Below are 27,978 nucleotides of genomic sequence, written 5' to 3'. Positions count from 1 at the left end.
TTTGCAATCAAAGTGCAATCGCTTGTTTATGCATTCGCAATCGGTTGTTAAAGTAGTTGGTAGTTAATGAAAGCAAACGCTCGGATGCGATTTTGTGCACATTTTGCATCATCATGACCTTTTTGATAAGTGCACACCACCGAGAGCGGGCGCGATAAGCGTCTCGTGTTGTGTTTGCTTGATGCGCGCGCACGCGGCCCGCCAGCAGGCCAGCGCGCCAGCAGGAGCACAAGCAGCAGGGCAGTGTGACCCACACACACCACAGTACACACATCAGCACGTCGCGCGTGTTCGGTTCACCAAAAGCAAGAAGCGCCAGAAAGTGGCAGCATCTCACAACGGTGTTGATGTCGCAGCAGGACTAGTATAGCAACAGTGTCGAGCTGCAACTAACTTACGCAGCGTTGAAGTGTGCTGCGTGTTGGTTTCGCGCGTGTCACCGCAGTGAGGAGTGAGTTGTGTGTGCATTGTGTTGCATCGCCCTCTTCGCCGTCGTCGCGGTGGTCGCGGCTGGTGGCGTCGTCATGCGTCTCGGCCGCCGCCGTGTGCCAGTTTTGCGCCCGCGAGTGCAGGTGCAGTGAGAGCGCCAGCGAGCAGTTGCCCCCCAGCCCCCCCTCGCTGCGTCGTCGTTGCATAAACCCGTGTGTGTGCCCAGCCAGAGTCAGCGCGCCAAGCCGAGACACGCGCGCGCGCCGCCGCCGACATGGCGAACCCGCGCAAGTTCAGCGAGAAGATCTCGCTGCACATGCACCGGCAGGCCGAGGAGACGGCGCGCTTCGAGCAGATCATGAAGGAGGTGTCCGTCGCCACCGCTAGGGTTAGCATATACAATTTTATACTCATTTTACAAAACAAAACAAAAACAAAACATGGCTACCACTAGTTTAGGTTTATACACTACCGTCATTTACAAAAACAACTAACTTGTTCCGTCGCGTAAGAAACTCGTTTACAAAACGATTACAAAATTTACAAAATCATCGCTCAAGTGGCGTGCATCAAAGAATCAAACAAACAAACAAACAAAAGATATCGATACCAATCGAATCAATAAGTCACCAGATTTGGTTACTTTTTAGACACTAGAAACAAAAGTTGTTTACACACTTGTTTACCAGCCAATGCGCAGTGAAATACGCAAAATTACACATAATTAGTTGATTTGCATAGCATTTTTTTTTGTTTCACGTATTTTTCATTTGTTTACGCGTAAAATTTAACGTCTTCGCTAGGCGGGTCGTAAAAGGACAATATTCCTAATGCGTTCGCGGCTTTAACTTCGTTTTAGTTTACTTTTTTCGCGTGTCATGCATAAGATAATTAAATTCGCATAAATTTTCTGCGAGTTTTCCAGTGAAACGGCGTTTTGACACGATACACAAGGTAAAAGCGTGAAAATTCATTCTAATCAATAGTTTTTTAGCGGTAGATTTGCATTTATTGCAGTTGTATATTATTTATTTCATGCGGACTGCTTTTATAACCTTAAATTTCAGTTGTAGGCGTTGGAATTGATAAAATTCTTTGTTTTGTTTGCTTATTGAATTGATTAATCGAAAAGTATAGATATTTATGCATAATTTACGTGTTTTTTATTATATGGGAGAAAGTTTTAGGCGCAATAAGTTGATATTTGTGTAATTAACCCAAGAAAAATGAGAAAAAACAATTTTTTTTACATTTTATTCTTGTAATAATAATATTTTACGCGTTTTTTGTATTTTTTGTGAGAATTTTGGTGTTTTGCTACTTTTAAGTAATTTATAACTGATTAGAACGTAGAATAACTCTTAAAATGTCAAAAAAACGTCAAAATAGGAAAGAAATCTTCTTTATCGACATTGGTTATGTTCTTGGATGTTGCGCGTGACTCTACTACAAATACTCATCGTTTGACAGCAGATATAAAGTAGGCAACCAATATTACACATGTCATTTCTTTGAATTTCACTAAATTTGGCATTTTTGCGTGTTTTTCAATGTTTTTCATTTAAATCAATGAAATTTCTTAAGATATTATCAAAAACTACTCGAAAATTAATTTTTGCCCAGTAATATCTTGTGTAGCACTCAATTTGTTATTGAAATCAAACACAAAAAAAACATAAATTTCTTATCAAAACTTTAAAGTGTTTAAAACTCTGGTGCATTTTGCATTCGTAGAGTAATTCGGTTGGCCATAAACTGCGCTCGTAAATACAAATAATTATACATTTTCGCGCCTGTTGCGGCCCACGGGCCGATCGGTGATTAAACGCTGATAACACCGACTTTCCGCGCATAACTTGTCGCAATCTCGCTACGCACACACAACAACGTGTTTCCAAACACTAACCTTGCGAATATTTTCGTTGATATTTACAACAATAACAAACCAACACTTATTCATTCACACAATGTGTAATATCTTCATTCTTTAACAGTAAAATTAATTAATTATTTAATTACGGGTTGGTATCGATTGAGAATTGAATTGTTTGATGTGTTTGATTCGGCGGAAAATGTGTTGTGTTGTTTGTTTGGTATTTACGCGCGCACGCTTTGGTTTTCGGCGTTATCACGCCGCGTTATCACATGTCGAAACGCGGTTATTGAAGTCATTGAACAAAACGCACGCCGAAAAAAAAGTGACAAAAACAACGCGCGGCGTGCGTCATCACCGCGCCAAAACACTCACAAACACCCTGTATATACTGTGCAGTTTTTTTCCATTTGATGATAATGGAGAAATTAATAATATTACTTATTAAGTAATATGTGTGTGTATAACTGGTTGCGGTATATATTTTTGAATGTGTTTAGTGTGTATGTTGGGTTGCGCGCGTTTCAGGTGCACGCAGCGGACAAGCCGGCCGCGTCGGTGACAGCGGCTGCCTCGCCGGAGGCGGGCGTCAAAAATCACAATCAGCTGGCGGCGGGCGGCGCGCTTGGCGCGTTCCGCGGCGGCTCGCTGCCGAATGTCTCGGCGCCGGAGTGCAACGCCCCGATCATCAAGGTGTTGTGCACTCGTTGCTCCTATCTATCTCTTCTTAATCGTTTATTATTATGTAGTGCGCATGCGCTAGCGCTAGCCCCCCCTCCAAATGCTCCGAATAGCCAGTAGTTGACAGTCCGCCATTTTATGACGTGCGAATGTTGTATGTTGAATGTTATTGTGTTATCAATGTCCATTATCTGCGTGATTGTTAATATTATGCAAACAGTTCCAGCATTATCGCTGGAATTAATGTGTAAATTAATTACGTTTTGTTTTACATTGAGGCTGTTTGCTCTCTGATAATTCTGAATTTAGGCGGTTTTAATTTTTATTAAAAAAAAATTAAAAATAAACATTAGGAGAATATGGGAATATTTATTCGTTGGATTTGTTTAAATTTGATGGAATAATAGGTTTTTGCATGTTTTTACATTGGTCGTGTGTTTGCTTGGCATCAACAGCGTTTATTATTGTTTAAATATTCGCTGAAGAGCCGCCGACCAGACCGCATGTCGTTTTGTTTACAATTTGTTGAAAAAACGTTGCATTTTCGATAATCCTAGTTGAGTGAGTATTACTTTACTTATTAAAGTACTAGCTTTAACCCGCGGCTTCGCTCGCGAATATCTAAAATAATGAAGTTGCGTACGCGTCTGTAGTCACAGATGAAGTAACAATGAAGTAGAATGGCGGGAAGTTTAAAATGGCTGAAAGTATAGTCTATGGAAGTATAGTGTACAGTCTCCATAGTGTAGTCAATTGGATTTGATGTTGACGTAGCTGTCGGTAATACAGTGTGATAATACAGTGTGATGGTACTATAGTACTTAGGTTTGAGCTTCATTGCTGGAATGCTAGATGGCGTTAAAGTAGTCAAATAGCCAGATGCAGAGGTATTATTGGCTAAACTATTTCTTTATTTTATTTAAAAAATAATTTTTTTATTAAATAAAAAGTAGCCTATAACCATTCGGGGACCACTAAGAATATGTGTACAAATTTTCATGATGATCGGTTAAGTAGTTTTTGCGTGAAAGTGTAACAAACATCAGGACGTTCGCACGGTGATGGAATATTTGTGTAATAGTAACACCGGACGTGAATCAAGTTAATTTATTCTTCGCGTACGCAGCGTAATACGTAATAATTAGTCTTGCATTCATCGATTTTATGTTTATTCTAAATATATCTGAGTATATTTGGATTGTTTGTAGGGGTACAACGACCACTATGACATAAATATCCATAAATAGATGATATACACGTGAAAATCAAAGATTTTACATTTTTTTAAAATTTTCATTAAAAATTGTCAAAAATGGTTAAAAATTAAGAAATTTAATAATTTGTTTGATTTATAACTGATTAGACCGCAGAATAACGATTAAAACGTCAAAAACTTCAAAATAGAAAAGAAATCTTCTTTATCGACATAGGTTATGTCATTGTTTGACAGATGACAAAAAGTAGGCAACCAATCTTACATTTTCGAGTGTTTTTTATTGTTATTTCATTTTAAATTGAATTAACTCAACAAATAATTTAAAAACTAATTAATTATTTAAATAATTACATTTATTACACATAAAATATCTGATTTATTGCAAAAAACAAGTTTATTTACTTAAATCTCAAATTTACTCACCAGTTGACACTAGTTATATTATTACACAAATAATTAATGATTTTTTCCGACTAAAATTATTAATAAATTTTGAAAGTAATTAAACCGTCCCGAAGCGCTCGAAATGCTTAAAGTTGACCTCGAACAAGGAAAAAACACAACGCGTTTCAATGCCAATAAACAAAGACAACCGAAAACGCACGAAAAACGCGCCACCACGTGAGAACATAAACAATCACCGCGGCATGACATTTTAATCTTATTTTTTTTCTTCTTCATTTTTCACATCTTGTCGGAAATCTGATTTTATTATGATTATGATTGAATAAAAATTAAGCCTATAAAACTCTACGCCTATATAATTAACGTTCGTAAAAGTTATGTTCGCCTAGATGGAATTAATGTTCACTTCTTCCTTGTCTGCGGTTTGTTTTTGTTTGAAATTCGTTTCCGCGTTGTTATTACGCCGATTAGTTTTGGTTCTACTTACGAATGTTTCCAAAATGGCTGCTGCAGTGCGTCGATTATCTAATACTAATTGATTGCGTTTGGCCGTGATGTTGAATGTATTTTTAGCGACTGGAAGACCTAAAAACGCACATATTGACGATAATAATAGATAACGGCCGCAAGATGGCGGCGGGTGGTGGTTTAATTCGGGACGTTTGTAAACACAGGCCGGCCGCAATTGTACTGGCCGCGGTTATTAATAGAACGACAACACGGCGATTTGGCGTACGACGTCTTTCGTGTGTGCGGTGTGGCGTAATAGTAATATTCTCTTCGCACTGTTTTTCCTTTTTTTATTTCAAACTGCACAAATATGAGTTGAGTTCTTCATCGTTGCTATGCGACGTGATGCGTTGCTAGGCAACCTAACAAACGTAGTGCAACGGGGAGTAGTGAATGTTAGAGATTGTATTGTATGCGAGTGTTAATATTGTATGACTAATAGAAATAACAGATTTTGTTTTTTTTTCTGTTTGGTGTTTAGCCTGAGGATAGTGCACCCCAAGCGAATATGTCGCCGCATTCACCGCACTCGCCGCATCACGCGCAAGCGCACAATGCGACCCCGACGCATTTCCGCGAGAGTCGAGCGCGTTCACAAGGTGGGCCAATACGACGTCCGCAGGATCGCAAGCATGATACGTCGCCGTACTCGAGCGGGCCGTTCCTCAGCCCGCCGCCGGACACATCCTGGCGGAGGACAAACAGTGATTCTGCTTTACACCAGAGTGCGATGCAGGTTAGTTTAGTTTAAAGTACTGCATAGATGGCGTTTTATATTTTATTTTGTTATTCTAGGGAATGGGCAACGAAAGAACTGACCAAAACCGATGGATGCAGAATATGAACGGTCCGTCGCTGCATCACCACGACCAGCACGACCCGAATCGGCGGCCGCGGTCCAGCTGCGATGGGCCACGAGTGCCAGGAATCAAGTAAGTGCATCGGCCATTTTGAATTTCATAAATTTACTATTATACACATTATGTTTTATAGTATATTTCACACTGAATATGAGCCGGGTACTGTACCGATTCCCATTGGTAATAACACCGGCTCACTGCCCGATCTCACCAGCGTACATTCGTACCCGTCGCCATTGCACACACCGCTGGATCCCGACCAGGAGCATCAGGGCAGTTCACCCTATAGCTCTGTAAGTGCTAAACATAACCTAACATAATTTTACTTATACTAATGTTTTTATTTTGTTTTGTTGTAGAGTCCTGTAAATACGAGCCCATCGACCTTGTCGCCGACGAGCGTACCGCCGGGCGTGCGGACGCAAGGCGGGCGTTTTCAGTTTAACACGCCGCCACCGGTGTCGACGCACCAGGTATGCAACCCAACTAACACGGTTTGATTTTTATTTTCTCGTGCGATTTTTTTTGGCGTGTTTTTTTATGATTTTGCATGGTCGTCGCACCCTTTTTTTGTTACAGACACATTTGTCAGTTCCAGTTAACTCTAGGTACCTTCATCACAACAAGGTTTGTTTGGTTGAAACATTTTTTTTTGCTTCTTTCATATTAATTTCGTGTTTATTGGTTATAAATGTTAACATTTAATATAAAATTGTTTTGTATATACAGGGAGTGACGATAGACAACGGATCGATGACGCAGATCGACGGTCATCAGGACTTCACGCAGATGACGAACATGAATCGAATATATCAGCAGCAGCAGCAGCAACAAGTTCCGCCCACGTCACCATCGCCAACGGTAAGATGATTTTTAACCTCAACCCAAACCCCCATTGTGTGTTAATCCTGTGTTATGCTGGTTTAGTTACAACAAGTGGCAGGTTACCGTAGTCCCCGTCCATCGCCGCAGTCGTCGCCGTCGCTGGGCGGGCGACATTCGGCGCCGTGCAGCCCGGGCGCGCCCAGCCCGCTCAGCCCACTGCCCAACGACTACCAATTGTACAATCAACACCAGGCGGCGCAGCTGCAGCAGCACTTCGAGCAAATATCAATGGTAAACACATCATCCCAATCGCATCTCGTTACCATAACCTTTGATTCTAACCTCTAAAGTTAACACTTAACAACTAACCTGTGTTGATAACGATAATCTTTTGCTTTGCGCACGCGTCACTAACAAATTCATCAACACACGAATTGCGTTCAGGGAGTGGTAAGTGTTTCCTTTTCCTTTCATCATATTCTCTGTGTGTGTGATCATCATCATCGTCATCATCAGCGTGTGTTTTGTTAGCGAAATATTTACATAGTACATATATATGTATATGATGCGCCCGACGGAATATGTTTGACAATAACGCTAGTGTTTTTTCTTCTCTGTTGTCTGTTAAAAATCGAACACACAAAACTCACAAATGTTGTCCACCCACCTCTTCTCCTTGTGCGCGTCGTCACCGCAGGACTGGGCGCAGCTGGTGGCCACGCTCGTCGAGTCCGGATGCACATGGAGCGCGCAGGTCGAGGTGAAAACTTGTTTGCGGACGGTCACGACTTCACGGAATGCGTTTACTCTCCTCCCGCCCTCTCATATTCTTTCAAATCTCTCTCTGTTTTTCTCTCTGCAACGATTCTCTTATGGCGAATAAGCGAATTTGTTCCTGTTGCAAGTAGTTTAGTCCTCCATCGAGACCCCGAAGTAATACCGAGCATGCGCTTGTCATTTTTCATTTTATTTTCCGTTTAGAAATTGTAGTTTTAACGTAGTTCTCCATAGTTTGGACTAAATGATTACTAACAATCTCGTAGTTTTAGTGTGGTTTTTATTTGGTAGATGTAGCGTTTTTTTTTTGTTTTGAATGTGTTTGTCTGCTTGTAGGTACCAAATGAGTATTTCGATTGATTTCTGATGTGTTTGTAGATGGACACGCCGGTGAATTCGTACATGTCGCCGCAAACGAACAACGTGCATTACAAGACGGACGGGCAGCAGCAGCAATCCGGGGCGGCATGCAGGAAAATGGCGGTGATGCCGGATATTACAGTACATCACCATCGCAAGTCGTCTATCACACGGCGCCTCCAAGCCTACACACAACACCAAATACTCCCACCATTATATTGACAGGTTTGGTGTATTGTTGGTTGCCTACATGTTTACTAACAGACTTTTTGTGTTTTTAGATTTTTCTGCAACTGATGATCTCTCGCAGCAGGAAGTATCACTTACAAAGCAGCTGGAAAACGAGCTGTTTGGTAACGATGACTGCCTGGAGCCGCTAGATCAGGATAGCCTGCAGATTCTGTCGGAAAGCGGCATCAATCTGATACCCGACAGCGTCGAGGATCACTTTCGGCTGGATCATCGTTCGTAACATATGGTAAACAGGTTGTTACGCCTGTTTTTTATGTGTTTTATGTGATTTTGTGGCTTTTCAGGGGACGCTCGACTGTCTGGATCTTCTAGACGGGCCGAGCGATTGTTCCGACGAACAATTACACTTAGAATTAGAACTTTAATTAAAGAAATCAAGCAAAGTAGGTAGGAAAGCGCAAAACACGCAAACGCAAACAAAAGAAACAAAAACGAATCGATGTCTGGTGGTGTATGAACAGATAAAAGACGACGCGGCAACAGATTGACGTTAAACACACTCTGCAATAGAAGAGGTGTGCGCATAAAATGCAAACAAATGTTGGGTTATAGGGCTTTGAAATGAGGTTAGGTGTATTTGATAGGAATGCGATGAAATTGCGGCCAATTTTTAAATTTACATTTTTCTTACTCTTGTCTAGGATTGAAGAAGCTCTAGCAAATTGATGAATTTCTATTTGTACTACGATCACTTTCGCTAAGCAACAACAACATTTGTCATTTCCTCTCTTTCTCATCTCAAAGAATCTAAAAAATGAATCAAAAAGTATCGCTACCACTCGAGCTCTTACTTAATTAAGACTTAAGTCACTTCCTAGTGAGTAATGAATTAATATCTCTTAACATTTGAGCAGCATGACTGAGAGTGCATGAACTATTCACAACACACACACACACACATAACCTATAAAGCAGTGAAATGAGGCGCAAAACCAAAGGCAGAAATTTACATAAACATTTAATCAGTTTAAGCTCTAGTGTTGATAGATCGTAAGATGTAGAAATATTCAACAAATTAATATGCCTATTCATAACCTAACTAAATGAAAGCTACGAGAAAATCAAAGAGGAACTAACATATTAACGTGAAACGAAAATCGCTAGGAGAAATTAACGAAACTAAGCAAACAATTAACAAACAACCAATAAAATGCAGCTGCGCACACGATGCGCCGCGCGATTAATTGTAATAAAAGACTGATCGACATTTACATATACATTATACATGTATAAAAAGAAAAATTAAAACGCTTCGGAAATGTGGAGACGAGTTCAAAAGACGATGAAATCAAGAGAGGCAAAGAGTGATTTTAAACCGAAATAAAAATTGTATTGAACTTGCAGGCGAAACGAGCAAACACACAAAAAGCAAACAAAATACCAATTGTAAACGTTTAAATCTAAAAGCAAGCCACGCATGTGGCCAGAATGCAGTCATTCGTATCGTAATATAACCGTTTATAAACAAATTGCTAGGTTAAGTATAACTGTAGGGCAAGAGAAACTTCACTAAATAAGCAACTTGTTAGCGATCAGTATCAAACATCCCCAAACACACTTTATTCATTCAAAGATGATGGGAGAATCAAACATAGAGATAAATCAAATGGTTAATCTTGTTTTTCGTTGTGTTTTTGATTCATTGAGCTATTCTATGCATGTAGGCAACTTGTGACACATTGTTGTATATTTAGAGTTTATATCCCGCGTTTAGTTGACGATTTTTCGATGTTTCTGCATTACACACAAACAAAGAAAATGAGAAAAACGTTTAACAAAGTCAAATATATATATGTAAGAACTGAGAGTTTTATTATGATGATGATTATATATAAACAGAAATGATGTGCGTGTGGTACGAATGCAAGGTGTGCGCATGCGCAGAAAATTATTACGACTATAATATATAAATATTGTATATTTGAACTTGGAAAATCATCTCAACTCTTCAAATCGATTCGAATCATTCAAGTAAATGTTGTTTTACACGATTTTTATATATACATGTAAATGTGTTGTGCAGAGTAAGATGGCGGCTACGCCTGCGCGCAGGGTATATATGAACGTGTATGATTTGTGGTTTTTCTATGCATCTTCATGCGAATTTGTTTCTTTGTTGTTAACAATTGATTAATAAAATTCACGATAATCACTGAACGAAACGCAGTAAACAACATCAAGCGCCGATTTTGTATATTTTGTTGCTTTGCGCACACGCACTACTTTAACGTCATCTGTCGCATGCGACTTGCAATACTTCCTCTTAAGTTTTACATTTTAAGTTCCGGCCCGTGCAATTGATTGAATTATTTATATCACAACGAATTTTAACTATTACGTTATTCAAAGTTGTACACACGTTTAGTTTGCGGCATTTATGTTTATGTTTTGTTGTACATTTGTTTTACTTTATAGTACGCATGCGCGCCCGGGTTCTTTTTGTATATTTTTATAGCTGTAATCTAGAATTTAACTCAGTCGACATTTGGTGCAACTGCAACACGCAACGATCTTGTCACACAACAGCATCTCAAGTGTAGAAAGTTTATTAGTTTAACACAATAATGGTCAGTCAACGAAGACAACGAATCGAAGGTAGAAACAATTGTGAATGTACGTGTAACGAAATGAATTCTATTTTATGTTAAATACAAAAAACCTTCATTTTCTCTTTTTATCAAAGTGATATTCACAAAATATTCACAAAATAAATTATCTTCCATTTGGACAACGAAAACTTAAATATCACAATGATTTGCACTTACGCGGAAAAAAATAAACTAATAATGAACTAGAAATATTGGAACAGGTTAGAAAGCAATGCGCAGTGCTTCCATTTTCAAACAAGAGTTGAGTTTGCTTAGCATACCGTCCCAAATGCGGTTAACCTCGCGATCGTACTCGGCGCCTTTCGTTAACTGATAAACATAGTAATCAACACCTGCAGTAACAGCCGATTTGCACTTTTGTAACAACACAGCGTGTTCGCGTTCGGTTAGAAACGAAAACTTTGTACCTTCGAGGCGCACAATCACAGGATCCGCCATGTTTTCCTGGTTTCCATCGAGAGCATCTCTGATCTATAAACAAATTAATAATATTAGACTAGTTTGAATGTTTTTGTATTAAAAATACGTACGGGTTCAATTATAATATCGTGATTTTTAAACAACAGAACAGTTAGAGGTGTGATGAGACTAGTTTCTCGGATGACAGTCATCCGTCGAACATTCGAGCGTGTTTCGTTGATGTACAGCAAATAATTGGTCGGGAAAACACCGCGTCTTGTGTTTACACTGTCCGAGGATATCGTAGCTTTATGATTATGCCTGAAAACATCATATTTTAGTGATGTGCACAAAATGGCGGATAATATGAACGCACCTCGTGAGTAAGACATGTTTTTTCTTGAGTTTGCCTTTGACAAAGTCATGATCACGATGTTGAAGGATTGTGCCTACTCCGGACAGAAGCACAGCTTTCACTAGTTCATCACTGTCGGAAAAATCATCAGACAGTGGCAGGCAATCGTGTAATCCTTTGTGCAAATAGTCAAAGTGAATATTACGCAATTCTAAAACAAACAAAAATCAGTTAAAATCATCAAAATTTATAAAAAATAATTTTGTTTTGGCTTACGTTGTAATGTGCGCAGTTTATAATCCAGAATATTATGCCTTCTACAGAATGATTCCGCCTGATACTGATTATCATTCTCCACGTAGTCCAACCATTGCTCAAACAGTCGCATCATTGATAGATGATCACTGGACGAAGAAAAATCGCGTTTGCATTTGTTAACTTTCTCGCGTTCCATTAATCCACCGCCAAAGACCTCCATCTCTGCGGAGAACAACGTAACAATATCCACAATCGGTGTGACACATTTATAAATCACCGAATTGACCAACGCCTTCGCCAATTTCGGTTCTAGCTGAAAATCACTTATAACTCTTCCTAAAGGAGTTAAATTTTCAGCTTCGTCTAATAATTCCAACTCGACTAATTCATCAACTGCGCAATCAATGGCGGTTTCCTCAGGTGGTGTTATTAATTGTCCTAAGAACTCAGCCGCTTTCATATTGTTGCTGTAAACTTTACTATCCAGAACAATTTTTGTAAGAGAAGTGCGTTGAATTTCAGGTAGAGAGTAATCGTGGAAATCTTTAAACTTTGTTTCCGGGTATAAAAGAAAAGCTTCGCCTGCTTGGACACGACCAGCGCGTCCTTTACGCTGCGCCATGCTTGCTTTCGATATCCAATGATTGTCTATGATGCTAATACCTTTCTCCACATCAAATCTATTCTCTTTTTGTATGCCACAGTCAACAACATAACCTATATCATCGATTGTCACTGATGTTTCAGCAATGTTGGTCGCCAGGATGATTTTCCGCACGCCAGGAGGGAATTTATGGAAGATCATCTTCTGTTCGCTATCGGGCATGCGTGAGTGCAGACAGAGGACTTCAACATGGCTGCTGGATTCAGGTAGGAGTTTCTTTACGCGTAGAATATCATCCCAGCCGGGGAGGAAGACAAGTATTGCACCCTCCGGGCGGTTTTTATGTATATATTTAAGTAGTTTCACCACGTCTTCGTAGACTACAGTAGGTCCTTCACCTTTGGACATTTCTAGAGTATTCTCGAGTGATAAACCACTTTGTTTCAATTCATGTCCATCTAAAAAGTGAGTTTTCACTGGGAATGTGAAGCCAGGCACGTGTATAACTTCAGCATTGAATGTTTTATCGTTTTCTTCGTTTGAGCTGTAGTATTCCTGGAAGACTTCGGCGTCTATCGTCGCGCTCATGACTAGTAGTTTCAAATTAGGGTTTTTTCCATTGCGCCTTTGAGTAGGTTTAGTAGTAGGTCGGTATTGACGTCGCGTTCATGTGCTTCGTCGAGGACTACATGTGTGCAGTCTGATAAACTTGGATCAGTCTGTAGGCGTCGCAGTAGGATGCCCGTGGTGCAGTAGAGAACCTTTCCGGTGTTTCGGTTGAAGTTTGATTTTAAACGCACTTGGTAGCCGATTGTCCCGCCGGAGAGTTCCGCCCGCTCGGAGGCGACTCTTTCCGCTAGGGAGATGGCGGCTATACGGCGTGGTTGTGTTACGATGATTCGGCAGTTTTTGTTGGTGTTGGTGTTTCCGGCGTGGAAATCGCGCGCCCAGCCTTCGAGGATGTATTGTGGGACACGTGTGGACTTGCCGCAACCTGGTTCACCTTTGATTATTACCACACGGTTGGAGTTTATTGTTTTTATTATGTGTTCTCTGGAAAATTCGAAATTTAGCATTAATTTTGTTAGGATGACCTGAAAAAAGTAGTGGGGGAAGCAAAGTGGAGGAAATGACTCAACCCCCACCACATTTTGCGGGTTTTCAACAACTTCTACCCTTTTAAACTTACTTAAATTCACTAATAGGTAAAATTTTGCCTTCCCTACACGTATAAAACTCCAACCCGCGAAATTTCGGTGTCCTCTGCTCTTGATAAACCGGCCACACTTCCTCGGAAGTCTCCAGTGCTTCCCGGCTTGTCTCTGCATCAGTACTACTCTCAACTTGCAAGTGTTGCAACATTTTCTCTTCATAATCTTGCACAATCCCCTGCATTGCATCAATAACTTCGCGTTTTAAAACCAAAGGATCTATTCGTGCGCGTTCTCTTTTCGCCTCTTCCTCCTGACCGGGAATAATAGGCAGGTTTTTATTTGTGATATGTTTGTTACTGTAGAGGTATTTTAATCCTTCCATGCATGCTTTGTGTGAGGCATCTTGTTTTGTGGATGCAATTGCGGTAAATTGCAAAGACGTCGGCCATTTTACTGAATAAGTACACTCCCAGAGATTTTGCGGTGATTTTTGTTTGATTGATTTGAATTTTGGGCTAACTTGATAGGAATTATCAGCGAAATGTTTCGCCAGTGTGATGTACACGTGATTCATGGAGTATTTTGGTTGTGGGAATATTTTCAGTATGTTTTTATCATCTTTCGCTGGTGAATTTCTGCCTCTCAGCTGAGTTTCTGATAATATTGTCTCAGTTAGGACTGAATTTACTCCTTCTGCTGGTTTATTACTTATTGTAGAATATTGAGCAATTTGTTGTTGTGTTAGGACTTTACTTGTCATGAAAGCTGTGCCATTGTTTGATGAAATTTTCTTTTTTCTTTCTTCTTCTTTGCACTGCGAAGAACTTTTGAACTTCAACGAATTGTACTGTTTCATTATTTGCCAGGTTGTGATCTTGTGCTAGTTGTCCTAAAAGGTCGTGGAAAGACCATACCTGACCAGTGGTAACATATCTCACGCGGTTCTTTGGCATTGTTCGATGGTAGGCGAGATTCAAATTTGAATTTGATGATGGCACACGGTGCACATGACTGGAATTGTTGAGGTTAGTTTCGCTTTCCCGCAGATTGTGGGTGCTTTGCCGGTGCAGCAGCGCGAAATTCGGCGATGTCACCCCTCCATAGTGGTGCCGAATGCAGGACACGTATTTATCGAAGGCGGCGAAGGTGGAATCAAGTTTGAAACGCAACATTTTCACGCGTAGAAATGTTTTACTTGTAGAGCATGCGAGTAGGTAATAATCACGTTACTTAATACCTATTGATCTAATTCAATGTAGGCAACCAAACATACACCAAACTTTACTGAATTTTATAAACTAAAACCGTGAAAATTTCAGAGGAAAATTCGATATTTACGTATTTAAAGTGTTTATTTAAATAATCGTTTAGTGCTTAAGATACAAAACGAACGGAAAGCGGATCGACATGTGCAAAAGCACCGTGAGTGAAGTTTTCATAGTTGTTTTTCTTTTATCTTATGTTGTAAGAACTATAATCACAATTAGTACGTCCATGTCACATTAATCAACTCAATCAAAACCGGACTACCCTACAGAGTACGTTAGAAAAATAAACCAAATATTCACTATTGATACAATCGCTATCACTACGTCTATAGATTTACAAATGGCTCGAGTATTGATTGAACAAAAACTCATCAACTGTCAAATTTTAACAGAATTATAACAAAAGTAACAATTGCACTGGTCATACACACTATCCACTAGTTAATCACTAGAGAGCGGTTATTTATCATTAATCAAACAGTGTAAACATATGTTAAATGTAAAGGAACAATCGATGTGTATGCTTAACTCACAACTCAAATGCTCGGAATGCAACATAACTTTACAGCGAGACGTCGCCATATTGCAGCGACCATTTCTCGTACGCGACGAGACTTTGCGGCGAAACACTGCGCCTGATACGCTTGAGCGAGTCGAGGAAATCGTTTAGCGTGATCGAACGCACCGCGCCGGGATCCATCAGCTTCACCTGCTCGGGTTGCAACTCACGGATTGGACCCAGGGCTGCGTCCTTGGCAAGCGCGGTGAGGTCACTCGCCGAGTAGCCATCGGTAAGTGTCGCGAGACGTTTTAATTCGGCGTCGTTTAACGAACAGCCTTGTTTTGAGAGTAATTTGCGTAAAAGGTCAGAACGCGTGCTTACTTGCGGAAGTGTTACGTATACACGTTTCGGGAAACGACGCAATGCGGCTTCGTCTAATTCTTGCGGACGATTTGTCGCGGCCATAACAACCACCTAGAAAATATCAACATATTTAATATAAAAAATCTAAATTTTTAATATTTAAGTTTATTACTCTTTCACTTTCTGGATTAGACGGTAATCCATCAAATTCCACCAAGAATTCCGTCTTCAAGCGTCTGCTGCACTCGTGTTCGTTATTAGAACGCTCTGAGAGCAGTGAATCAACCTCGTCGATGAATATAATCGACGGTTGCAGTTCCCTAGCGACAGAAAACAAAGCGCGTACTAGTTTTTCGCCATCGCCGACGAATTTCGATGTGAGACTAGCGGCACTGATCGAAAAGAACGTCGCTTGACATTCGGTTGCAACTGCGCGTGCTAATAGTGTTTTTCCATTGCCGGGCGGGCCGAATAGGAGTAATCCGCGCGCGGGAGAGCGAAGACCAGTGAATAACTCGGGTCGCAGCGATGGTAATATTACCATTTCCTGCAGGGCTTGCTTAGCGGTGTCTTGGCCGACTATATCGTCCCATTGCACCGACTGGCCGCCTTCTACAATCTCGTCGAGTATACTCTGAGCTAGTTTCGGATCTACTCCGCGGAGATTCATTGATTTTCGACTTGTTGAGGCTTTATTTGTTCCTGAACCTATTTGATAGGAATAAGTTAGTATAATATTTTGACAAATACCCCAAAAGAACAACAGATGGCGCTCAAAATCAAAAATTAACCTAGTAAATTTATAAAATGCAAAAATTACCTAACGAAGGTGTTTTCCTTGCTGGAGAACTTGATCCCGGAATAGATAGTTGTTTCTTAATAGCGGGAGGTGTCGATGACATCTTATTGAATGGCCGCACTGGTTGTATCGGTGCATTGCGTGATCCCATACTCCTTGGAAGCGTTAAACTCTTCGACAGTGAAGCATTAGCTGGTCTTTTCGCTGCGATGGTTAATTTCTTACCGGACGCTGTAAAAATATCCGTATTAAATGAATGCACACACAAACAACTTAAATTCTATTAAAAAAACATTGATTTTATTCACTAATAATGTTTTTACCTGCATTTAATTGACTAGACTTTGGTTTTAATGCATTATTGTTGCTACCGGTGGCAGTTGTACTCAGATTTAATGCTTCTACATTGTTTGTGCATTCTGATAAACAAAAAAAAAAGAAAATGATACAATCCAAAACGTAAATTAAAAAAAATCAAAACACTTACTCAAAATTGGGATTTTACTTTTATTCAACATTATTTTGGTGAGCTTTTGTGTGTTGTGTGTTTCCAATGAGTGTGTGATTATAATTAATGACAGCTAACAAAGTGTGTGCAAAACAAAAGCATAAAACCAGCCTCTCACCTAAAAATTGCAGTCGGTCTTTTGCCATAGCCAAGTTGGTCTTCATTTTCTCATGCAATCTCTGTGCTCTCTCCCAGACTTCTCCTCTGCCACCCCAGCACTGCACTGCGATACCCAGTTCCAATTCATTGATGCCTTTCTTGTACAATTCAATTGCTTGCTCTTTTTGTCCTGTAATTATTTTAGACATAAGATGATATGATTTTAATTTTTTATGTTTTTATTACCTTCGTTTTCTTCGTCGATTTTAAGCGCTTTGGAGATATTCTCAAACGCACGACGATGATGATGTTTCTGCTTGGCTAGCAACGGATCACCGGGGCCAGGCCCTGAATTGCGATGTCCCTGCTGCATGTCGTGAATCTCCTCGATGACTACCGTGGAGGCGTCCTCCAGCTGCGGCTGGTCGTGCCTACGCTTGCGGACCAAATAGTAAGAGGAACTACAATAAACGAAACGAAAAATAACGAAAATCTGATAGAGCAGCGCGCGGAACAGGTTGAAGAGAAAAACGATCGGAAATGATACGATACATAGGTTGCGTTTGTGCACCGACGTGTCGGCGGCTGAGGTGGACGCGCGACCGAACATTAGGTGACCGTCCGTGTCGCTCTTGCGCGATTTCTTTGGCGATTTACCGTTCTGCGCCTTGCGCACCATCCGGCGACCATCACTCGGATGCGGGTCTTCGTGCGAGACGATGCCACCGGCGGGGCGGCGGTGTTCTTCCTCACCGAATTGCAAACCAACGAATGTTTACTACGAATCGACGAAAACGACATAAACAAATGACAAGCGGGGGCGGTGGAGGCGGCAGCAGTGAGAATGTAAGTCATCCTGGTGATGCAATGTCACCAACACGAGCAAAAAATCCCCTAGGGAATTCAAATTACTAACCGACGCGTCTAACCTAAAATTCAATTCGTTTTACTTTTTTTTTATTAACGCACACAAATTCACATTCGTAAGTTTATAAATTAATATTTTTATACTATTCGAACTCAAAAATACTAGTGCGTGATGAAGTACGACTCAAACGTCCTAGATTACTGGAAATTTTTGAGTTACTTGAACTTTTCGAACATTTCGATGAACTCCGCGACGTTCGCGAGCTAGAAATATCTGAAAAAACAATTGTATGCGATACAGCATCGCTTAATAATTTCTGTGTCTTATCAACAATAGTTTTTGTCTTTTTATTATCAACTATTGGCAGACGCGTTGGCAGTTGTACTTCTTTAACTTCATACAACGGCAGGGCCAGGAAGGGGGCGCCATGTTCCACTGCCCATTTCATCTAACCTCAAAAATGTCAAACATGAAAATGCATCGTCATCATCATCAGTTTATGTAAGTACCTTTGCTTTTCTTTCTTCTAACAACGCAATCTTCGAATGCACATCAGATTTTTCCTTCGCGCTGAAATCCATCTTCAATAAACTATCCCAAAGTGTTTCAAAACTTTCATTCCGGTGATTTCTCATTGATAAATCATCATAATTAACAGTTTTGTTGTCATTGCAAGTTTCCCAGTCTTGCGGAATTAATACAGAGTTCTGTAATGGTTGCGAAGGTAAAAAGTCATCGTGCAAATGTCTTTCGCGGCCATCCATGTAAAATAAATCCAGTTTTGCGTATGCATTGCAACACGTAATGAGTAAACAATTTCTTTCCCATGTTTGCGTCATATTTGCGCGTTTCGGGCCGGGAAATATGCATTTTACACCCCATTCAGGTGTGCGGATCTTAAAAATGTCGAAACATTCGAAGTTTAATTTCACGTTTTGCAGATTTTTGTATTCTGTAAGATCATAAAATCGTAATTCCTAAAACTATCAATTGCAATTCATTGTTATCGGTGATAATTTTATAATTACGGCGTCTCTCGAACAGCAAATGAACATTTCAAGAGTTTCGAATATAACAATATCAACTATGCCTGTTTTTCCAGCGCGGATTGTTTCTAGCGGTTTGTTGAGGTTAAAATAATTTGCAGATTTTGATTTTTCATGTCGTGTAGTATAGGCAACTTCTTATGCAGCGGCCATATTCGTACTAAGCCATCGTCACTTCCGGTGATGAACAGTTTCTTGTTACAACTCGCGACGAAGCAATTTATTCCCTGAATCGGAATAATATAAACAAAAATAAGTTTTAAAGTTGAAAAACTTACGCGTTTGGTTGCGACACTATGTGTGACTTTTAAATAATCTAAATTTAAGATAATCAGAGATTTTCGATCGTCTCTGCTGCATGTAATCAACGATTTCCGGTCTTCTAACAGTTGCATTGCAACCACAGCACTTGAATGGAATATTCCTATAGATTTATATTGAATATAATCTTTAAATGCACCCAATTCCTATAAAATCATATTAAAAATGACATTCAACGTGATTTTGAGGTTAAAATTACCAGAAAATAATAAAACGACATTTTATCCTGGTGTTTCTTCGGTAGTAAATCATCCTTGGCGTTAAAAAACGTCAACATAGCAATTTCACCATTATCCATGCCTAATAATAACGATTTTTTTCTATCATTGTATAATATAACCTAAAATTTGAAACATAACTTAGGCAACCGGGATTACAATCATACATTTCGGCGTTGATATTTACTTGAATTATGTTTGGAAATCCTGAAATGTGCCATAATGGCACGTGTTTCAACCCGGATGCGTCGTATATAGTCATACTACGCGTGGAATTAACAACGATAAACATATTAACATCCGCAAGGAAAACAGCATCGGTTAACCACCGGTAACGCTTCCGGGCGTCCTGCGCGCTTCGAAATTGATCCTCGCGGGTCATAATCACTTGGTAAGACGTCAAGTGTTTAAATTCAGCGTCCAGTAGGAGAATTTTCCCATACTTGACGAGCAGTGCGTAGGAAAAGTACAAATCTGTTTCGAGTAGGACTATTTTCACGATTGCGTCACGCTGTAAAAGTATAGAAAATCAACAGGATATTTATTAATGCAGTTATGGATTAAGTTTACTTTTAATTCTTTCGGTTGTCTGTAGGTTATCTCGCCTAGTTGAAGGGGATTTTCGGATTTTGGCTGCAGAGCTTTTAGATTAAAGTCTAGGAAATTGTCCCATGTGATTTTTGGCGCTTCATGAATATTTATTTTGTTGAATAAGTCTAAGATTTGGGCTTCGGTAATATTTGTTTCATCATCTGAAATATTTTGGATATAAACTCAAATATTTTTTGTCATAATTGATAGAAATTAATATATTTTCGTCGTTACTCAAAGGAAATTAATATAAATCAACCAAGTTGTACAAATTTTGACTTTTTATCGAGTTTTTGTTTCATTGTTATTGATTTTTTCGTTGAGTACGTACTCCATACTGTTGTGATCATGTGGATGAATGCTTCTTTATCCACACCGCCATCATTTTCGGCACTTTTGAATATATCTCGCAATTGAATGAATATTTTTTGATCTGTGAGTTTCCATAGAACTTCTTCGGGTGTACACAATAATATTGTTTCACTCATCTTTAATAATTTTATTTCTAATCGACAAAACTAGCTACGATACAAATAAAAGAGTTGTTTGTACCTGCGTACATTTTACTCTCTGCAAAAGATAATATTTCCCTAGCTCACACAAATTTAAAGACAAAAACATCATCTGGTATACAAAAATTGCTCTATATGCTTAGCCCTTATGTATATTTTATTATCTACAGGAGTCAATTTGTACAAATTACATTTTGTATAAAATCGTGGGAAACACAAAACTTAACAGCGCTCCAACGGTGGCTGCAAGAACTAAAATACGCTCAATGGCCTTGATTGGATAAATACCGACTATTTGTTTACACTTAATGGTTGAAAAACCATTTCAACAATGTAAATATAGCAACAAGTTTGTCATATGACAGCAGATACTGTCAACGAAACACATTCGTAACCCGCTTCGTTTTTCATCAATCGTTTTCAACAAATTTCCAGTGTACACATTCAAGTAACCTTTGCAAGTAAGCTAACAATGATAAGAATTATCAATATTTAAATTATTTAGGCCACATGTAGTACTACACTACAAACTACAAACATAATTGATTTCATCAACTTTCAGTCACATAACATCCACAAGATGTCTAATGAAATGCCAACAGCCATCCCATTACCACTCAGTGATGAAGTGCTCAGGGAACTCATACCAAAAGCCAAAGATTGGGCGCTTATGCACGGCGCAGCAATGCGTTCAAAAACATCATTCTCAGCAGACTCACTCAACTTTGCTCCCTTTGTTCTGACGCCATCAGCAGTGCCCCGGAAAGAATTCCAAAGAGCTGTTGATCTACAATGTGTAATCAATAAACTGGTGCATGCAGTGGCTCACAATCGTGAGTTTCTTGTTGATTGTCTGAAGGAAACAATCAAAGTGGATGAATTCACCAAGAATTTATTCAACATCTATAACATTGTCACTGAGGAAGGCATCACACAGGTAATTTTGTTGCGTAAACGCCGGCTGCGCCTGCTTCCAGCAGCAATTCACACACTCAACGCGGGTTGTTTCCAGCCGATCTCCTTCGGTCTGCTGCGTTCCGACATGATGCTGGAGGCGCAAGGTGCGAGCACGGAATGCTGCTGGAAGCAGGTGGAGATCAATACGATTGCGTCCGGCTTCGGGTGGCTGGGCGAGGCGTCGCGGGCGATTCAAAGGTGAAACACATGCATGTGCCAATTATTACGAATTTGAGAAGCATGAGAATAGTTTTGTATGCATGATTGTATGAGTTTTGCAGCGGACATCTTTGGCGATTCTGCGCTCCGATTACATGTCACACTCTTTGGATAACAACCGGCTGAAACAGGTTGAAGTCAACACGATTGCGTGCAGCTTCGCCGGTATCAGCTCGCTCTTGCTACAATTGAATAGGTAAATTGCATAAATCTGCATGTTTTGTGGCACCGAATCAGAGCTAACAAGCATTTGTCTGCATGGACTTGTATGTGTTTCATTTCTTTGTTTGTGCATAACTAATTATTCATTGTGTGTTTCATCATAAATCATGTTTTTCTTTAATATTTACTCAAATTTTAGTTTTATATTGGCTGAACTGCATCAAGCTGATAAACTTGCCAATGTAAGTACTTTATTTGTTAATTTATATAGGTTTTATTAATATTTTTGATGATTTATTTTAAAGATGCCGGAGAATCATGCGTTGGAAGGCATTTGCAGTGGCATGTTGACCGCGCATCGCCACTATGGTGTTCCCAATGCAGTGATTCTGTTTCTTGTCGAGGATACGACGTACAATATTTGCGATCAACGCTTTCATGAGTTTGAAATCGCTCGGCTGAATCCTCGTGTGCGTGTGAAACGACGCACCTTGACAGATATTGCCGTTGATGGACGTCTGGGAGATAAAAGGAGTTGATTGTGTAAGTATTTCCTTAAAAAATTATTTTATTTTATTCCAAAGTTTATTTTAGCGATGATTTTGAAGTTGCGGTGGTTTATTTCCGTTCCGGATATGAACCAGATCATTATGTAACGCAGGGTGAGTGGGACGCTCGATTGATGATTGAACGTTCGTTGGCAATCAAATGTCCTTCAATTCAATACCATCTTGCTGGTACCAAGAAGGTTCAGCAGGAGTTGGCTAGTCCTGGATGCCTGGAGCGTTTCCTTGATGATCCGAATGAAGTCGAAGCTGTTCGCTCGATATTCACAGGTTTATACAGTCTTGATATGGATGATGAGGGTAATAAGAATGTTAGGATGGCGCTGGATCATCCAGAACGCTATGTATTGAAACCTCAACGTGAGGGCGGCGGTAATAATATCTACGGTCACGAAATACATACTGCATTGTCGCGTATGAGAGGTACTGAGCGCACTGGGTGGATACTCATGCAGCGTATTGAGCCGCCCATAGCGAGGAGTTATATAATTCGACCTGGAGGTCCGGATGTACCGGAAATGGTTGATATGGTCTCGGAATTAGGGATTTTTGGTGTTATTATTGGGTAATGTTTGCGCTATTAGCTGAAATGGTGCTTGAATAAGGTTTGTTTTATTTTTCTCGCAGGGATGAGACGAATATTTTGGAGAATGAGCAAGTTGGGCACATGTTGAGGACGAAAGTTGCCACTGCGAACGAGGCTGGTGTCGCGGCGGGATCGGGGGCTTTAGACAGCCCATTTTTGATAGACTAACGGGTTTTAAGTTACGGATTATAAAAGAAATTTTAATTAAGTAGGTTGGGAGTGCACCAGCACAAGATTTATTATGCATTTTTAAATATATACACTTTATTACTGCAACATTTAAGTATTGTTATAATATACAGTGATATAGCAAGTAACTATAAATGTTAGGGTAGAAAACTGCATTTTGCTACTTGTTAGTATAGTTTGAGCATTCGACACGAGATGGCGCTAGGATGCACTTTTTAGAATTAAATTATTGAATATAACTTCGTGATTTGCGTGTAGATGGCGCTAGTATGCACTTATTTGCATTAAATTAAAATCGAGATTTTTCACCACGAGAATCGTGTGTGTTTACTCGAAACTTGTTTGATGGTGTGTGTGTGGGGTCTCGCGATTTCGAGAGGTATATTTTTTCTTATCAGTTTCTTGTTTTGGTCGACTCCAGTATACCTGCGTGTTTATCGGAATTGCATTTCACGCGTTGCATTAAAATTACGTGTATTGCATATTTATATTTCTCCATTGTTTACTTTAACAAGACCAACATATTATAAAATAATGGAGTGTAATTTATTAAATTCTAGGAAATTATTGTTCACTGTTAAAATGTTTCGTTATAATGAGTTCAAATTTTAAAATAGGTAGAATTTACAAACTAATACAAACTAATTCTGTGTGTGTGTGTGTGTGTGTTAGTGAGTCCACTGAACTGGAGCTCAGGATGCGGATTGCAATGTATTGGTTGTTTCAACGGTGAGTTTCATATTTTATTTGTTTATTGTGAATGAGTCTACACGGGAGTCATGCAGACATTTATAATTTATAGATGCAATGATTTTGGTTATAGCTGGTACCGAATTTTCTTTCTTAGTAAATTACTTAATAAAAAAATGTTTTCCAAATTTCTCTCTTTCATTTTAATTAAAAAACAAACTAAATAAATAAATAAATAGACAAATGCGTGTTTGTCATCCAATGTCTCATTTAATAAATACATTAGTTTTTGATTGTGTTTGTATTAATCTGTAACGGTCTCGTGCGCGCGATTGCAATTATGTACAGAGCACGTGAGACCAGCGCCCGCGCGTGACGTCAGCGTCGCGACGCTCGTGCCACGTACGCCGTCGCCGCCGCCGCCTCCGCCTCCCTACGGAAACAAATCGCGTGCTGCGGCATGCTCGCAAAGCCTCCAAAAGCGGCCGCAGTGCTTCGTTACGTGTTGACACGCGTCGACCGTCCGAACCGCGGCCCGCGAACGCTATTATTAGTTGCACAAGCTAACACCAACACTAGCTACGCTAATCGCTAGAAAATAAACAATTAACAAACAATTATCGCTTTGCGAGCGCACCATAAAGCGTCAGGTGTCATTTTTATGATTGCACCTTGAACAGTGAGAATCATCAGTCGGCTGAGTTGTTACGCGGAAATTTGACGCAATCCCGAGCGGAAAATGCCGAATATAATCAACGAAATCAAGTTAGACTTTAAGGATGTTCTCTTGCGCCCGAAACGCTCCACGCTTCGCAGCCGTAACGATGTGAGTATTGATTTTGTGTGTACCTATCTTCGCGAGCGATGCGAGATTGGCACGACACTTTTTTGGTTTGTTTATTAAGGAAACACGCGCATTCCAAATTGTATTGATTCACATCACAAGTCAATAAATCTTCTCACAATCTTAATGACAAAAATCAAAACTAATCAAATATAGCACTACTTTTACACTAGAAGACAAACAATTTAATCACATCGGGGGGTAAATTAATTTGATATATTTCTGTCACGAGTCAATTCAATTCCATGTTCATTCAATTTCTTATTACGAGAATGAATGAAGGCGAGTTATGTTGCCTTGACAGCACGCGTAATTACGACACTACGACATTGACTCGGCGATATTTATTTATATCTGCATGAAAAACGCAATATTGGCCTACTTGTCTCGATTGGCGTGTTTTGTGCCAAAATTGATTGCACACATTTATTGACCAATTCTTTTTAGGTGAATTTGTTCAGGTCAATTACGTTCCGCAACTCCAAACGGACCTATGAGGGAATACCTGTCATGGCGTCCAATATGGACACCGTGGGGACATTCGAAATGGTCAAGGCTTTATCAAAAGTAACAATAAAATAAACTATTCCACATAGTGATGAAAAAATTATATTTCCTGGTTTAATTTTAGCATGGATTATTTACAACTGTACATAAATACTACACAGTAGATGAGTGGAAAGCTTTCGCCGAGGGAAACGCTGAATGTCTGAAGAATCTCGCGTGTAGTTCCGGTATGACCCCTGCGGATTTCGATAAACTGGGCGAAATTCTGCGCGCTATTCCTGAGATTTCCTTTATTTGTTTGGATGTCGCCAATGGCTACTCCCAGCACTTTGTTGATTTTGTCCGGAAGGTTCGGGCGGCGTTCCCGACACATACTATAATTGTATGTTGGTTAAGATTTTTATTTAATCATTTATTTAAAATAAATATTTATTTTTAGGCTGGTAATGTGGTGACTGGTGAAATGGTAGAGGAATTAATTCTCTCTGGTGCGGATATTATCAAAGTGGGAATCGGTCCAGGATCAGTGTGTACAACACGATTGAAGACTGGTGTAGGTTATCCTCAACTTTCGGCTGTTATTGAATGTGCTGATGCTGCGCATGGCCTTCAGGGACATATTATTTCGGTAATATTTAAATTTTAATGATTACTATAGAATTATTTAAAAAAATCATTTTTAGGATGGAGGGTGTACTTGTGCCGGCGATGTAGCGAAAGCATTCGGTGCAGGAGCGGATTTTGTAATGGCGGGTGGAATGTTCGCCGGCCATGATCAATGCGGTGGTGAGGTCACCGAACGGGACGGAAAGAAGTTCAAACTTTTCTACGGCATGTCTTCCAATACTGCTATGCAAAAACACGCAGGTGGAGTGGCTGAATATCGTTCCTCCGAGGGTAAAACGGTCGAAATTCCCTATAAGGGTGATGTCGAGGGCACCGTATTGGATATCCTTGGTGGTTTGCGTAGCGCGTGCACATATACGGGTGCTGGCAAGTTGAAGGAATTGCCCCGAAGGGCAACGTTCATCCGTTGTACACAACAGGTGAATACGATCTACAGCTAATGCGATCTGCATCTATCAACTTCTAGGACAATTTAATCTAAATGACGCCCTGAGCGTTAAGCAACTTAATTTTTATTAAATGTCTTCGCAACAAAGTACGGTGCGAGCTTGTGTGCGGCGCACGAATTCACGCACGATTTAATGCACGCACTTTAAAATTGAATTAACGGTTGACATATATGCTGAACATGATGACTAATGTTATCCAAACTTGTTGACTTTGTGTTACAAATACATAGTATAACATTTGTATCAGTTGGTGAAACGATCATAAGATTACTTTACCTGTCTGTACATTTATTTTATTGTGTTTTACAAGTTTTGTTTATGCTACATTGAAACTGCGTATGTGCGAGTGTGCAACTTTTTTGCAGTGGTTCATGTGTCTAGTGTAATGCGCATTTGCACATTTGCGCACACTCAGCGCACTATCGCCGCCAGCTATGCGGGTCTTAAGCCGAGTCAGGTAAGTCAGGTTGGGCCCGCAGTAGTCCGCAGTTCGCTGAGTGTGCGTGTTGGTTGTTGTCGCCGGTTTGTCCGATCCGCCGCCATGTTTCTGAGAGTTCGTTTTTCGGGTTCGTGCATGAAATATAACGTTTATCATCCGAGTTATCGTATTGGACTTATTTTATTCGGTGAATCATTTCATCCTATCTACCATGGAGGGCATGCGACAGCTACAAACTACATTGGACATCAATTAACAGCAGGCGTCAATCCACGGGTAAGTATTTAATTGACTTTGTCCTCTTATTCCGTATTTTAAAATATATCTTTATAAAGTCTTGACAATCCAATAAAGCGTTTGTAGTGGTTTAATTTTCCGTTCGTTCCAGAAAATTAATTACCTATTTTGCCGGCGTAAATCTTAGGATTGTTTTTGTTACCTCTTCTCTGCGGTTATCGGTGTCAATGTGTAAACAATTCTCGTACCGTCGCAGAGTTCTAATATCGCTAGCAAACGTACTCGTAAATGTAATGTGCAACTTTGTAATTTCAAAATAATTTCACACCTTCAATCACGTAAACCACCCCTAAAGTTAAGCAATATTTCATATTTTTCATATTATACTGTGGAAAACTAGGGAACCGTGTGTGCGAATGGAATGATTCTTTCAAATTTAAATAACGCGAGATTTTGTTAATACGGTGCAACCGAGTCACCCCGGAAATCACGCCTTAAATGCCTTAAAATTACCTCAAACATTATCAATATTTGAGAATTTTCGAAACACTCGGTGGTAATTTGGCTGTATCTCGAGAACCATTTGTGCTCTTTCCATTATTCTTTCAAATTTAGATAAGGTGCGAGTTTATTTATACGATGTATTCGTGCCGCCCCCCAAAATTACGCCAGAAATGCTTTAAATTTACTCTCAAAGCTTGGTTGATTTTCGCGAATTTTTGCAACACCCGGTGGAAATTTGGCTGTATCTCGAGAACCGCTTGTGCGATTTGAATGATTCTTTCAAATTTAGATAACACTCTTCCATCCCCTAAAATCATGCCAGAAGTGCCCTAAAATCGCC

At 39.8% G+C, this 27,978-nt stretch overlaps 6 protein-coding genes across 13 annotated transcripts; 3 read left to right on the top strand and 3 right to left on the bottom strand.

Annotated features, from left to right (window-relative positions):
* The first annotated feature begins 88 nt into the window (after positions 1–88).
* On the top strand, positions 89–10,870 carry Crtc (CREB-regulated transcription coactivator). 5 transcript variants are annotated; one of them, XM_065312704.1, is made up of 14 exons: positions 89–817; positions 2,831–2,995; positions 5,596–5,850; positions 5,910–6,046; positions 6,108–6,267; positions 6,334–6,447; positions 6,554–6,601; positions 6,704–6,835; positions 6,902–7,090; positions 7,497–7,600; positions 7,684–7,706; positions 8,030–8,161; positions 8,218–8,414; positions 8,473–10,870. In XM_065312704.1, the coding sequence occupies exons 1-13, from the start codon at positions 704–706 to the stop codon at positions 8,406–8,408; spliced, it is 1,764 nt and encodes a 587-aa protein (XP_065168776.1). In that variant the 5' UTR covers positions 89–703; the 3' UTR covers positions 8,409–8,414; positions 8,473–10,870. The 5 variants fall into 5 exon arrangements, with proteins under 5 accessions (XP_065168776.1, XP_065168771.1, XP_065168770.1 ...); XM_065312698.1 differs by lacking the exons at positions 7,684–7,706; positions 8,473–10,870 and having other exon boundaries at positions 95–817; positions 7,497–7,559; positions 7,955–8,161; positions 8,218–8,357; XM_065312699.1 differs by lacking the exons at positions 6,554–6,601; positions 7,684–7,706; positions 8,473–10,870 and having other exon boundaries at positions 92–817; positions 7,497–7,559; positions 7,955–8,161; positions 8,218–8,357.
* On the bottom strand, positions 10,803–14,839 carry LOC135799553 (ATP-dependent RNA helicase DHX30-like). The gene is given in 6 exon segments (XM_065312685.1): positions 10,803–11,268; positions 11,328–11,517; positions 11,573–11,762; positions 11,828–13,027; positions 13,030–13,466; positions 13,603–14,839. Coding segments are annotated over 6 exon segments (3,108 nt in total). The 5' UTR covers positions 14,424–14,839; the 3' UTR covers positions 10,803–10,998.
* A 61-nt stretch (positions 14,840–14,900) lies between these two features.
* On the bottom strand, positions 14,901–17,927 carry spas (spastin). Of its 4 annotated transcripts, none has more exons than XM_065312697.1 (7): positions 17,764–17,917; positions 17,353–17,567; positions 17,126–17,296; positions 16,823–16,918; positions 16,521–16,730; positions 15,873–16,408; positions 14,901–15,811 (listed from the first exon to the last, which is right to left on the bottom strand). In XM_065312697.1, exons 2-7 carry the CDS (start codon positions 17,477–17,479, stop codon positions 15,398–15,400), a joined length of 1,554 nt encoding a protein of 517 aa, XP_065168769.1. In that variant the 5' UTR covers positions 17,480–17,567; positions 17,764–17,917; the 3' UTR covers positions 14,901–15,397. The 4 variants fall into 4 exon arrangements, with proteins under 4 accessions (XP_065168769.1, XP_065168768.1, XP_065168766.1 ...); XM_065312696.1 differs by having other exon boundaries at positions 17,659–17,905; XM_065312694.1 differs by having other exon boundaries at positions 17,353–17,927.
* Positions 17,928–17,935: 8 nt separating this feature from the next.
* Positions 17,936–23,428, top strand: LOC135799564 (glutathione synthetase-like). Its single transcript, XM_065312711.1, has 9 exons — positions 17,936–17,952; positions 18,342–18,475; positions 20,833–21,123; positions 21,225–21,599; positions 21,901–22,034; positions 22,200–22,242; positions 22,306–22,534; positions 22,585–23,131; positions 23,194–23,428. The coding sequence occupies exons 4-9, from the start codon at positions 21,243–21,245 to the stop codon at positions 23,318–23,320; spliced, it is 1,437 nt and encodes a 478-aa protein (XP_065168783.1). The 5' UTR covers positions 17,936–17,952; positions 18,342–18,475; positions 20,833–21,123; positions 21,225–21,242; the 3' UTR covers positions 23,321–23,428.
* LOC135797954 (uncharacterized) lies at positions 18,001–20,733 on the bottom strand. The gene is made up of 8 exons (XM_065310560.1): positions 20,482–20,733; positions 20,130–20,311; positions 19,747–20,070; positions 19,541–19,681; positions 19,430–19,487; positions 19,003–19,157; positions 18,484–18,951; positions 18,001–18,422 (listed from the first exon to the last, which is right to left on the bottom strand). Exons 1-8 carry the CDS (start codon positions 20,636–20,638, stop codon positions 18,117–18,119), a joined length of 1,791 nt encoding a protein of 596 aa, XP_065166632.1. The 5' UTR covers positions 20,639–20,733; the 3' UTR covers positions 18,001–18,116.
* A 1,080-nt stretch (positions 23,429–24,508) lies between the features above and the next one.
* On the top strand, positions 24,509–26,701 carry LOC135799559 (GMP reductase 1-like). The gene is made up of 5 exons (XM_065312705.1): positions 24,509–24,857; positions 25,323–25,442; positions 25,507–25,764; positions 25,822–26,010; positions 26,066–26,701. Exons 1-5 carry the CDS (start codon positions 24,771–24,773, stop codon positions 26,447–26,449), a joined length of 1,038 nt encoding a protein of 345 aa, XP_065168777.1. The 5' UTR covers positions 24,509–24,770; the 3' UTR covers positions 26,450–26,701.
* Positions 26,702–27,978: the final 1,277 nt, after the last annotated feature.

The sequence above is a fragment of the Atheta coriaria genome, unplaced genomic scaffold, assembly GCF_025399875.1.
Source record: "Atheta coriaria isolate IRGN ID8LTWV9N9 unplaced genomic scaffold, Caltech_Dcor_3.1 hic_scaffold_9_pilon, whole genome shotgun sequence".
Taxonomy (NCBI): Eukaryota; Metazoa; Arthropoda; class Insecta; order Coleoptera; family Staphylinidae; genus Dalotia; species Dalotia coriaria.
This window is presented reverse-complemented; position numbering and strand designations above follow the sequence as displayed.